At 36.5% G+C, this 10,911-nt stretch overlaps 2 protein-coding genes across 2 annotated transcripts; both read right to left on the bottom strand.

Moving 5' to 3' along the window:
* Window positions 1-2,603: 2,603 nt before the first annotated feature.
* Window positions 2,604-3,559, bottom strand: LOC138885736 (uncharacterized). Its single transcript, XM_070166714.1, has 3 exons — window positions 3,484-3,559; window positions 3,195-3,382; window positions 2,604-3,119 (listed from the first exon to the last, which is right to left on the bottom strand). The coding sequence occupies exons 1-3, from the start codon at window positions 3,557-3,559 to the stop codon at window positions 2,604-2,606; spliced, it is 780 nt and encodes a 259-aa protein (XP_070022815.1).
* A 2,845-nt stretch (window positions 3,560-6,404) lies between these two features.
* On the bottom strand, window positions 6,405-9,781 carry LOC104225251 (pto-interacting protein 1-like). The gene is made up of 6 exons (XM_009777014.2): window positions 9,041-9,781; window positions 8,512-8,769; window positions 8,243-8,415; window positions 7,793-7,872; window positions 7,533-7,680; window positions 6,405-7,109 (listed from the first exon to the last, which is right to left on the bottom strand). The coding sequence occupies exons 1-6, from the start codon at window positions 9,624-9,626 to the stop codon at window positions 6,774-6,776; spliced, it is 1,581 nt and encodes a 526-aa protein (XP_009775316.1). The 5' UTR covers window positions 9,627-9,781; the 3' UTR covers window positions 6,405-6,773.
* Between the last annotated feature and the right edge of the window lie 1,130 nt (window positions 9,782-10,911).

A 10,911-nucleotide genomic window follows, 5' to 3' on the forward strand; every position in this document is an offset into this window, starting at 1 on the left:
TTGCATTGCATTTACCCAGTCTGTATCCTACAAAGCCTCAACAACATTTTTAGGTTCAATAAGAGATAAAAAAGTATCAAAAGCATAAATAATCTTCAAAGAAGATCTGGTTTACATTTCAGAGATTGGATCAGTGATTATATTCTTAATGGGATGAATCTTTGATACTTGTAAGGTTTCACAACCAACTAGTTTCCCCTAGATGTTCCTTCAATGTTTTGTTGTTGATGAACAGGTTCATGGATAGGTTCCCTTGAGGTTTGAGGATCAGTTCCTCTTTGTTCAATTCCCCATGTCAGGTTGTCATGGGTGGAAGAACCTGTTCCGTCACCTATTACTTCCTCCGGTGAAGCTTCAGTCTGGGCTGTGGTTTTATTTGAGTTTCTTACTAGCCCAATTGCTTCATCAACCTGTTCCTGCCTCTCATAAAGAATGTTAGTTTTATCAAAAACCACATGTACACTTTCTTCTATACACATAGTTCTTTGGTTATAAATCTTATAAGTTTTACTATGCGAAAAATATCCCAAGAATACTCCCTCATCACTTTTGGGATCAAACTTACCTAGGGAGTCTTTACCATTATTGTGCACAAAGCACTTGCATCCAAATGCCCTAAGATGAGATATATTTGTCTTTCTCCCTTTAAGTAACTGATAAGGAGTCTTCTCGACTAGAGATCTGTTCATGCACCTATTTATTATGTAGCAAGCAGTGTTCACAACTTCTGCTTAGAAACTATGGAGCAGTTTACTAGAAAGAAGCATAGTCCTAGTCATTTCTTCAAATGTCCTATTCTTTCTTTCAACTACTCCATTTTTTTGTGGAGTCCTATGAGCACCAAAGTTATGATTTATGCTATACTCATTATAAAATTCAGCAAATTTAGCGTTTTCAAATTCAGTACCATGATCAGACCTAATTGATGCATATTGATTACCTAGTTGTTTCTGAGTTTTTCTAACAAAAGATATGAACATGTCAAATTCTTCATCTTTAGATGTTAAAAATAATGTCCAAGTAAACCTACAGTAATCATCAACAAGCACCATAACATATCTCTTACCACCCCTACTCAACGTTCTCATTGGTCCACAAATATCCATATGGACAAGTTCTATCGTCCTAGTAGTGCTTACCATTTTTTTGCTTTTGAAAGAGGATCTTTCCTGCTTCCCCCTTGCACAAGCCTCACAAACTTCATCTTCCTTGAACTTAATGTTAGTCAGCCTTATCACCAAGTCCTTGAAGACTAATTTGTTGAGTTGGCTTAGACTGGCATGTCTAAGTCTCTTATGCCAAAGGAGGGGATCATTATCCAACACACTTAAGCAAGTGAATTCAATATCTGAAAGTGTGGACAGATCCACAACATATATGTTGTTCACTCTTTTTCCCTGCAAAACTATTTTATTAGTGGTAAGATTAATCACAAAGTATTTTGTAGAGGTGAAGGCTACCATGTTATCTCTATCACGCAATTGTGATACACTCATTAGACTGTACTTCAGTCCATTTATCAAGTAGACATTTTCAATAGAGTGAGAATCAATCTTACCTACCTTTCCAACCCAATGGATCTCACCTTTATTTCCGTTTCCAAAGGAGACATTACCTCATTTATGGTCCTCAAGTGAGAGGAACCGGTTCTTTCTTTCTATCATATGCTTAGAACAATAACTATCCATGTACCATATTTGACTGTTTCCCTTCACTTGGACCTGCAAAAAGAAATCAGGGGTTAGTCTTAGGAACCCAAACTAGTTTGGGTCCCTTTCTATAGGCAAAATGATAGATCAAATTCTTTTTAGCCCAACTTGGCAGCCTATTTTTCCATAGAACAAATTTTTTGTTCTTTTGACTTGCCGTCTCCTTTGCAATACATTCACTCTTATAGTGACCAGTGTTACCATAGTGTGTGCAAATCTTGTTCTCAGGGAGTGTGAGGTACTTTCTTTTGGGATCCCACTTAGGTGCAGAGTTCCCAAAGCCAAGTCCCCTTTTGTTGCTACTATGATGTTCTTGTTGCGATGATAGTGCATCAGAGGACAGATTCCATTTACAAGTTCTATCTAGCTCATGCTTGACCTTTTTCAGATCCTTCTTTAGAATCCTGCCTGTTCATCCCTCTTATACAACTCATCTTTTATTTTTCCTACATTTACTTCTAAAGTTAGTTGTGTATGATTAGTTGTCTTTTTGTATGTTCCTAATTTCAATTTTATATTTTCAGATCTAAGTTCTAGGATAGTTGTGTCAAGTGCATGAACCTGGTTCTTCAACAGAGTATTTTCACTTTCCGTTTCACACGCCCTAAGTTCTAGGTTTTTACACTTAGCTTTCAAAATCACACATTCTTTTGACAGATGTTCTTTTTCATTATTCACATCCTCATATTCATCAATTAGCTCTAGTAGTAACTCAGATAACCTTTCTTTAGACAAAAATTTAATCTTGTCTTTGAGATGAAAAACGCTTACCTCAGTTTCTTCATCAGATTTTCCAATGGTCATAAGTGCTCGTTCATCATCATCATCATCTGAGCTTTCTCCCCAAGTAGTGACCACAGCTTTGGTTGATCCTTTGTTGTTGCTTTTCTTGGGTTAAACATGTTCCTTTTTCTTGTTCCTTCGTTTAACTCTTTCCTTCTTCCATTCAATTTTCCACAAAAGACAGCTTTTAATCATGTGATCATTCTTACCACACTTGTACCAACCATCATTGGTTGTCTTCTCAGGAGCTTTTGCCTTGTTGTAGCTTTCACTTCTTGAAGAACCTTTTCCTCTCCTTGGGTACTTCTTAAAGTCTTTGGTTATCATAGTCATTTCATTATCTTCCATATCAGAACCATCAATGATTCTGAGTGCCAAGCTCCTTTCCTTCTTAGGTACATCCATTTTCATGGTTTGTCTCCTAAGTTCATAGGCAGTGAGATTCCCAATCAATTCATCTAGTGGGAGAGTGGCAATATTCTTTGATTCTTGGATGGCAGTGATCTTGCTCTCCCAAGTGATTGGCAAGACCCTAGTGAGTATCTTCTCGACTCTTTCTTCTTCAGAGATAATCCTTCCAAGAGATTTTAGTTCATTTGTCGATATAGTGAACCTTGTGTACATCTCCTAAATGGTTTCTCCATATTTCATAACAAAGTTCTCATACTGAGAATATAGTAGAGTTCTTCCAGATCTTTTTACCTGAGTTGTTCCTTCATGGTCCACTTGCAGTGTGTCCCAAATTTGCTTAGTAGTGGAACAACCTTGGATTCTGCTGTACTCATTCATATCAAGTCCACAAACAAGCCATTTTTTGGCTTTGGCATTCTTTTCCCATTTCTTCATATCCTCAGCATTGCAATCAACTCTTGTATTTGGTGCATCTACTCCTTCAGCATTTTTCTTCAAAGTAGCTAGTGGACCATCAATGACAATATCCCATAGCCCATAGTCCTCTCCCTATATGTGATCTCTCATCTTGTTATTCCACCAAGAGTAGTATTGTCCATTAAAGAGTGGTGGCCTAGTAGTGGATTGCCCTTCCCAATTCCAGGTGGTGCACCCATCTTAATCTTCTCCTAAGGTGTTATCCTCTTCAAGGATAACCACCTCTGATACCAATTGATGTTTTATACTCCAGTACCACACAAGAGGGGGGGGAGTGATTTGTGTGGTGTTCAATTTTTTGCGTGCACGGATTATAGAAGGACCTGGTTCTTCTATGTGTTCCTTATACTACTGTTGCAGAATAATAAATGCAGAAAATAAAGAACACAAGTATTGTTACGTGGAAAACACCTGGCTCAAAAGGTGAAAAAATCACGATCTAATACCTAGCAATATTTTTTCCAACACTTCACTAAATCACTTGGTCAAAAACAACGTTTATAAAACTCTTATAAACCTAACGATTACCTCTAACCCTTTGTGGCAATCAGTCTCAGATGTTGCGATAATTTCAAGTTAACTCTAACGTGAACACTACACTCAGAGTACCTAGTACAAATGCTTCTAAAGAAAGCTGAAAGGTACAACTCAAAAACCCTATTACAATTTAACTAGAATAAAAGATAGATACTTGGAACTGGTTCTTCTAGATGGTTCATGTAGCTTCAGGTTCACACACTTCAATCACACATGAATTGCTTGCAAAATGCCTTGCTATTTTGCTCTCAACTCTTGTTTAACTTCAACATTTGTGTGTATCTGTAAAAGGAGAACATCCTGAAAAATATAGAGTTAGTAGAATAGGATTAATTAGAGTTCTAATGCTATACTCTTCCTTGGTGGAAGAGTTCTAATTATCTTCAACTTCTAACTCCTCCCTTATTTAGGATAGAGTTCTCTTCAATTGAGGAGGTCTTTCTCCTTAGCAATTATGCAATCTTTTCGTTCAGGAGATATCATATATAAGCAGTTAAGCTTATCTCCTTCACGTGCATGCCTTGTGCTCAAATTTGCCTGTGTTTGTGTACACTGTATATGGACCTCGTTCATGCTTGAGTTCCTTTGTCAAACATTAAAACAAACTTACTCAGGCAAACAATATGGATGCACATTATTCCTCACTTTATTTTAGTAGATTTGTATATTTCAAATTTATTATCCTAATTCTTGGTTTCAGATTCAATTTCTCTAATTGGTCCCTTAAATAGCTCAATTCTGAATGTGTTATTCCCGTTAATGGTCATTAATTATGGACGGCTGTCTCTCTCTAGACCCTTTTAGAATTTCTTCCACAAAAAAGCCCACCTCCTAAGGCTACGGGTGATCATACATTAGTTGTGGTATACCTTTTTTAACCCCAAAAATAAGTCATTTCTTGAATCTAAGTGACTGAAAATTAGACTAATCACAAAGAAGAACAAACTTTGTCACATTATTTCCATCAGAAAAAATATAATAACAAATAAAAAATATTTAAAGAATGGCTGAGGCTGACGATCCACAAGATATAGCTGATCGAGAACGAATCTTCAAGCGATTTGATGCAAATGGTGATGGGCAAATATCTGCTACAGAACTTGGGGAGACGTTGCAGACCCTGGGCTCTGTTACTCCTGAAGAAGTTAAGTATATGATGGATGAAATTGACACTAATAAAGATGGTTTCATTTCCTTTCAAGAGTTCATAGAATTTGCCCGAGCCAACAGAGGCTTGATTAGGGATGTTGCTAAAATTTTCTAGCTTCCTCTTTCACCATTTTGATATGGATTTAATTTTAATATATACGAGGGTAGTGTAAAGAACTTTTACACGATTATGTATTCAACATGTCGTAGCACGTAACTTGCCTTATTTTCCTTATTATTAATCTCACTTAACGGGCGATTATTTGTAGTTATCGTATAGATCCTGATAGTGTTAACCTCGATATCTGTCCATCTCAAATTTTCTTTTTCTTTTCTTGTTGAAGAAACCGTTTAAGTTAGTTAAACTGTAACATCCATTTTGCTTACATCATATTGAGGTTGATTGTATGTATTTTTTTCATTTAAATTTGTGGGGTTTACAACAAAATTTGCTGTTGTTGTTCATCTTCTTTCCCTCCTAATGTGACAACGTGGGTCAACAAGATACAGCAACAAGTTTGTTAACCTTGTATTTGAATTGTTTTTTGTTTTTTGGTTGTCGCATGTGAGAGTTGAGCTGTCTTGGTTTCCCCCATGCCAAATTATCGCAAGTTGACCTTGATTTTGATCGTTGTGCATGGCATAGCGTTTGTACTTTCTGAACCATCTCTTTCTTAATTACCTAACCTGAATTGGATCGATCAACTTCTGTCCTTGTATTAATAAAGAAATAGTATGTAATCGTGCACGAATAGATAACTGGCATGAGGGAATATGTTATGGAAATGGATCAAGATATTTTTTCTTTTCTTCTTCCCTTCGTTCAGCCCTCCCCCCCCTCCCCCCACCCAAACCCCCCAACCAAATACAAATATAAAATTTAGACGTGACTTCCGATTTGAAAAAGTGTGTTCTAAAATGTATGTCTAACTCTAAAATTCAAGAGACCGTGGGATGCTACTCATATATATATATACACACATACGAACCCAATATTTAAGACGAGTTATAGGATCTATAGCAAATTCAGAACCCATAAATTTTAAATTCTGGCTTCGTCTCTGCCTATATGTTTAGGATGAACGGTTTTGAGAAAAGGACAGTTTTCTTGAAGATGAGAAAAGGAGCTTGTTTAAATGGAATAATGGATTTATAATTGGAAGCAGATACAACAACAACAACAACAACAAACCCAGTGTAATCCCATGAATGGGGCTTGAGGAGGGCAGTGTGTATGCAAATCTTAGCTCTACTTTATAGAGATAGAGAAGGTGTTTCCAAGATAAGGTAACAAATAGTGGAAGCAGAAAAAAAAAGAAGAAAGAATCTGAAAGGAAATGGTAAAAAGTGCCCACCTATGTACTCTTCTATTCACCAAGTAGTAAAATACATAATTACATATCTAAAGTTGGCTGTTATAGCTAAAATACATGGCACTTAGAATGTCCAAGGAAAGACTAACTTGCAATGAAGAAAACAATGTTGCAACTTTCTTATCTAATCTTGAAAAACAGAGACTGCCTTAGTTTTTCCTTAGAGTTGGGGACAAGAAACCAGTATGTACAAACACAGAATTCGTCGATCAGGCTATCACTTTTATCTACAAGTTAAAGAGTTTTTCAGTTGTCACACTATAATTCTCCTCCCTTTCAAGTTGAATGGGGCAATGGCAAACAAGGATAAAAACTTCACATTCAACTTTTTGTTTCAACGAAAATAAAGGTCATCATCCTCAAAATCTGCAACTCCTAGCATCGCCAAGGCTAAATGACTCTTCATTTCGTTTCTAGTCTGCTGCAATTGGGGGTCAATCACATAGCTGTTACTTGGTAAAATGGTCTTCTTCTTAGTGAAGGAATCAGGCTCTCTGCCTCTTAATATGTCGATGATCTCATCAATATCAGGCCTTCGAGATTCTTCACTGTGTATACATGCAGTTGCTGCTTGAACCATCCGAGATATTTGGTGCACATTCTTTCGAGGAACTTTAAGTCTTGGATCAAGAAACTTTTCAAGAACATCTTGCTGCAGTAGTGGCTTTGCCTGTGTAAGGAGAAACATCAAATTTTAAAAATCTGCATAGAAAGCTGGTAATGACCAATTGAACATCTTCTAAATTTTGAAGGGAAGTCCAAATGAAGGATAGCGAAGTGCCAACATTTTTCAAGTTTTGGTACAAAACTTTACTCCAATGAGTTTGAGTACAACTACTTCAGATGCAGACTCACTTGTGCAACAACAGCTAAATGAAAGTATTTTATCATCTCAAGATCACATGCAATTCCAAAACGTTTCCCACCACTGAAATTTAGGATCAGAAACTTTGGGAGAAACAGAGTTTGGACAAATTTAATGGCATTTATAGTTAGCAATGACAGTAGTGTATAACTTTAGAGGGTGACAGACAAATATCAAAATAAGGCTATACAGAAGGCAGATTAGGAATAGATTTAAGCAATCACCTACCCATGAAACCAAGTTTTCTTCTCCTGGTCCTCTTTTCGCTTCAATTGGCTTCCGTCCAGTTAATAGCTCCAACAGGACAACTCCAAAAGCATAAACATCAGTTTTATCAGACACTTTACCATGCTGAAAATATTCTGGGGCTAAGTACCTGCAAATGCAGTTTTAACACCTGATAAAATGTAGGAAATACTGTTGTTGTTAAGCTACATTAGGATCGTAGTCATTGTTATGCTAAAGAGTTTTCCTGGTGGAAATCTTACCCAAATGTTCCTTTCACAGTTTTACAAAGGAAATGTACTGAAGGTGCAGGAGTCCATGTAGCTAAGCCAAAGTCACACAACTGCATAGACCAAGTAACAATTAAATTAGAGCACAATCCACCAGAAAAAGCTACTGTTGGCTAGCACGCAAAAGTGTGGCCAAATGTTCAATGAAGTGGAGGAGAACTATAGGGTACCGGACTTCGAAGTCCAATAGAGCCTAAACAACAATAAGTAATTTCTTCCCATCTGTCTAAGCCTTGGTAGACAGAGTCACGCAGTAATGTGCCGAGGGAATTAGCAGGTATCCGATGGAATAGTCGAGGAAACACAAGCTTGCCCCGACACCACCCTTATGAACAAAAAAATAACTATTGCCTAGTATACCCATCAAAGTATTGACAATTACCTAAATGAGATTTCTAAATGAAATGATATCCTTTTCATTACCTTGGGAGTTTTCTTTGATGAAAGAAGAATGTTTGAGGGTTTGATGTCTCTGTGAACAACACATCTCTCAGTCCCATTATGCAAATACCCAATTGACTCTGCAATACCAACAGCCACCTTATACCTAGCAGACCATGTAAGTGCTGGACCACCTTTAACTCCCCTCTTCTTCCCTATAAATGAATAAATTTAAGTCTCACTGAAATACTGTAAAGTCAAACTAAAAATCATTCCACTAAAGAAAAAAAGGAAAGCAAAGAACTATTTACCATGCAAATACCGCTCTAAACTTCCACCAGATACATACTTGTACACCAAAAATAAACCCTCCTCTGGATCAATGCAAAAACCCACAAGAGGAACAATGTATTGGTTATGAAGAGAACTAGCAATCATCAATTCCCTACAAAATGCCTTTGGAGATTCCTTATCCTCCATATCTAACCTCTTAATTGCCACTGTTGTCCTCAAAAATCCCACTCTTCCTCTGAATACATAGCTCAATGCTCCTCTTCCCAAAACTCTTCCTACCCAATTCAAGAAATATAAATCAAGACATATCAAAGAAAATAAAAGCCTAGAAATTGAAACCTATTTCAAGATACATAAACTGAAATACATGAAAAGAGAAAGGCCAAGAAGATAGCAAAAAAACACTAGGTTACAGAGTTGCCGATTAGTTGTGCCGGTGAGAGGTAGTAGGTATTAAGCAAAATAGTAGAGGTACATGCAAGCTGCCACCACCGAGATAAAAAAAAGGAAAAAAAAAAAAGAGAAGGGGCAAGAAATTGAACATACCTTTAGAAAAATTTCTAGTAGCAGAAACAATCTCATTAAAGCTGAACCTAATCAAGGAATGGACCACAGGAGAAATATTCCTCTCTAAAGACTCAACTTTCCTAAATTTCAGCTCTTGATCAGACTTATTAAGATCAGTAAACCCATTATCCAAATTCACCATTAACACAGTAGTAGTAGCAGAAGAAGAAGAACAGCTATTTTCCAACTTCATTGACTCATCAAGCTCAACTTGAGTACATAAATTGAACCTAAAAGAAGAGTGAACCGAATGTGGGTCCGCATTAATCAACTCTGGACCACCACACCCTCCAGCCTCTGCAAGTAACCAAGCTTTGTTATGCTCCAAATTCTTGCCATTTTCATTATCTTTATTTTTGCACTGATTCTTGATTACAGAATTTCGACGTCTACGAGGTGGGATAATACAGGCTAATCCCAAATCCCAAATCATTTTGTAGATTAAAGATTTAATCTTTAGCTCGTAGTGATTAGTTTTAACGGCTAAATTTTGAGTCTTTGAGGAGTGTGAGTTGTGAAAACGCTCCTCCAAAGAGTCAGTACAACTACTTGGGGAATACCCCATTTTTGGTGAAGTGGAAGTGGATCTCTAAAAGCTACACGGAAACCCAGAAACCAACAGAAAGAAAGAATAAAGAAAAGGTGTAGAAAGAGAGAGGGAACAACTTTGCTTGAAGGGGAGGAGAGAATTAATCCCTGGATAGAGAAAGACATAAGAGAGTCTTGTCTTGGACAATGAGAGGGAATTTATAATTAAAATGATTCAAATATTTAATTTAGTTTGTTATACTTAAGTTGTTTGTCTTAATTTTTAGGCGACTACTTGAGCTTATTTAAAAAGTAGTCCACCTATCGATTTTTTTCTAAAATAATATACTAAAAGTTATTTAAAATATCTTTTCATGTGACTGTATAAAATAAAATTACACTAAAAGTATAGAACTCTAAAAGGATTTTGGAAAAAAATAGTGTATGCAGTAAGATTGGTTAATCAGTTGGACGAGTGAGGAGGTGACATGTGGAGCTAAAGACAGGTAAGATGTGAGTCAGCAAATAGTTGATACCGGTTGCAAGCATATGATCGGTGCTAGGTGAATTCCGAAGACAGGGTAACCGATAACAAAGATTTGAAGAATTTATAGCATTCAATGAGCAGCTGTTATAGAGAATATCTGCATTTATAGCCAACCGTTCCGGCCATCAATGACAGTTTTATTCTCATTCAAGGGGAGCTTAATTTGGGGATCGTGTCTCCCTAAATATAGCTATAAATAGGAGAATTAATATCCATTGTAGGACACGAAATATTCTGTACACAGAAGTTTGACTCAACTCTCATTTTATAACATCATTCTTTTACCTTGTTCTTACTTCTGTTATCGGAGAGGCTAAGTTCATATTTAGGCTTGTATTTCCTTTAAAGTTTATTCTATAATTTTATTTTTGTTCCTGTTTATTTCATATTTTTGGATCAAATTAATTCATGTGTCTATAAATCACGTTACAAATTAAATTATACTTTTACAGATAAATAGTTTGACGTCCACCATGGGGCATATACAATTATGTAATTGCTTTGATCATCCATTCATATGTTACTAACAAATTTTGACTCCTTTCTTAGCATAAGAAAAATCAGATATGGCAGCTAATGATGTCAACAATTCCTATAATGTTGGAGCACACAATGAACGTGAGGATGTGTTCCAACATGATGATTCTACTAGGGAAACCCGCAATGAAGGAGATGAAACAACTCCAGTTTGCAAAAGTCAAAATTCTCGACATATGAGAAGTTCAACTCCTAATGAGGCGGATGATGAACACGTTGTTGAAACGGTCAAAATCTT

Source organism: Nicotiana sylvestris, chromosome 2 (assembly GCF_000393655.2).
Source record: "Nicotiana sylvestris chromosome 2, ASM39365v2, whole genome shotgun sequence".
In the NCBI taxonomy this organism is placed as follows: Eukaryota; Viridiplantae; Streptophyta; class Magnoliopsida; order Solanales; family Solanaceae; genus Nicotiana; species Nicotiana sylvestris.